We start from the raw sequence: 1,764 nt of genomic DNA, 5'->3' as shown, positions 1-1,764 counted from the left end.
TGATGATGCAGTGAATAGTGAATATTCTCTCTGACCAATCAGCAGTCTGTCGTGTTTTCACGTTACATTTTAGTATCCCTCAGCTCGCTTGGAACCTCGACGGAGGTGAGGTGATACGAAAAAAAGTACCTGGAAGCAGGTACAGGTCCAACATTTCTACAAACCAAACACAGGCGAGTCGAGCCAAAGGGCCTCCGCTCAGACTAGCTTGGTTTGAGGGCGTGCCTGACCCGCTAGCCTCTTGGCAAGCTTTATGACGCGTTTTCATTGTGATGTCACAAGTAAAGGAAGTGAAGCGGTTCAGAGCTTTCTGTGAGAGATGGGGACTCCCTTTGGGCTTTTTCACTTTGCAAACCTGTTACATGCACAAAAAAGAGATAGAACTCAATAAAGGAGAGGGGAAAAGCCAAAAAAGCCATTGATGTGCTTGGGCTTTGCCTCTTGTGTGTTTGTTTAGTCTGTCTTCTTTCTAGGTCTCCGAGGTAGGATGGAGGTAGCTTGATTTCTAGATTTATTTAGAAAATATTCATATTTATACTTGTTTGAGAACAAAACCCAATACATTTTGATCAAAAAATGTTCACTTGTGAGCAACATTTTGCATGTTTTGCTTTACATAAATGTGGTATGAAGCAGTCAGGACTAAATGCAAAGCAGATTCAAACATAGACCCTACTAGTCAGACACCGTTTCTTACTTTTGAGGTTCAGCTATTTATCACCATAGCTATTTATTAGTTATTTGATGAATGATTGTTTGAGACTTCCAACATACTTTTTTGGTGGTTTAACCAAACCATTAGTAAGTGTCAGTTATAAATACATCATACGTCAGTATCCCACCTATTTAAATGTAACTGATGAAACTGATAATCAAATTTATTTTGCAGAAACCCTACAAAGAACACTACTTAACCCAGAAGCTGGCTTTTTATACATAACATCTCAAATGTGAAGGAAATGCACAGATATTTGCATTTGTTGGAGCCATGATGCACTTATTATGTGGGTTGACCAGAGACAGTATATAGTCTTATGTTGCAGTCATAGTGGACAGATGTAAATATTGGTCTGGCAGAGGGCATCATATTAAAATCATTGTGGAAAGAGAAAAAGGTGAGTGAGGTTACTACAACTTAAATTGCATTTTCGCTTTTCTAATGTTATAGAGTCACACAGTGTGTCTCTTAAATGTTGGTAGCTACATTTGTACAATTTAAAATACATTGAAACCTTTATTTCGGATTTCAGTGCACCTGTCTGTGGTCATTTGTGTAGAACATTTGACTTGCCTTTAGTGTTGCTATGTATTGCTGATGCTGTTTTCTCCTCCATAGTTAAGATGCTGTGGAGTCTGTTGTTCATCTCTCTGATTGGTAAGCAGCTCACTTTGAGCACATGCATGTCAGCGATCTTTTAAACAGTTGATACACAGATGAGATTGTAATAATAATAATAATAATAATAATAATCTTTATTTGCAGAGCACTTTTCAAAAACAAGTTACAAAGTGCTTTAACAAGTGTAAAGATAATAATACCCAAGAGACAATAACAATACAAGATAAAAGCATGAAAACATTGAAAATACTAAAATACACGTTTAAGATAAATATAAAATTAGTAAAATACAATAAAATAAAAGGGATAAAATAAAGTCAAATAAGCTCGGGAAAGGCTCTCCTATAAAAGTATGTTTTAAGAAGGGACTTAAGAGTTCACTGACTCAGCCGACCTGATTTCCTCAGGCAGGCTGTTCCAGAGCC

The 1,764-nt window shown here is 37.0% G+C and overlaps 1 protein-coding gene across 1 annotated transcript in view; it reads left to right on the top strand.

Annotated features, from left to right (window-relative positions):
* Positions 1-1,764, top strand: part of LOC123972419 (E3 ubiquitin/ISG15 ligase TRIM25-like) — a 16,759-nt gene that overhangs the window by 13,333 nt on the left and 1,662 nt on the right. Inside the window, exon 5 of the mRNA XM_046051922.1 lies at positions 474-493. Within this exon, the coding sequence (XP_045907878.1) occupies positions 474-493 (20 nt within the window). The remainder of the gene's footprint in view (positions 1-473; positions 494-1,764) is intronic.

Source organism: Micropterus dolomieu, linkage group LG06 (assembly GCF_021292245.1).
Source record: "Micropterus dolomieu isolate WLL.071019.BEF.003 ecotype Adirondacks linkage group LG06, ASM2129224v1, whole genome shotgun sequence".
Taxonomy (NCBI): Eukaryota; Metazoa; Chordata; class Actinopteri; order Centrarchiformes; family Centrarchidae; genus Micropterus; species Micropterus dolomieu.
The sequence above is the reverse complement of the archived record's forward strand: the minus strand, read 5'-3'. Positions and strand labels throughout refer to the sequence as shown.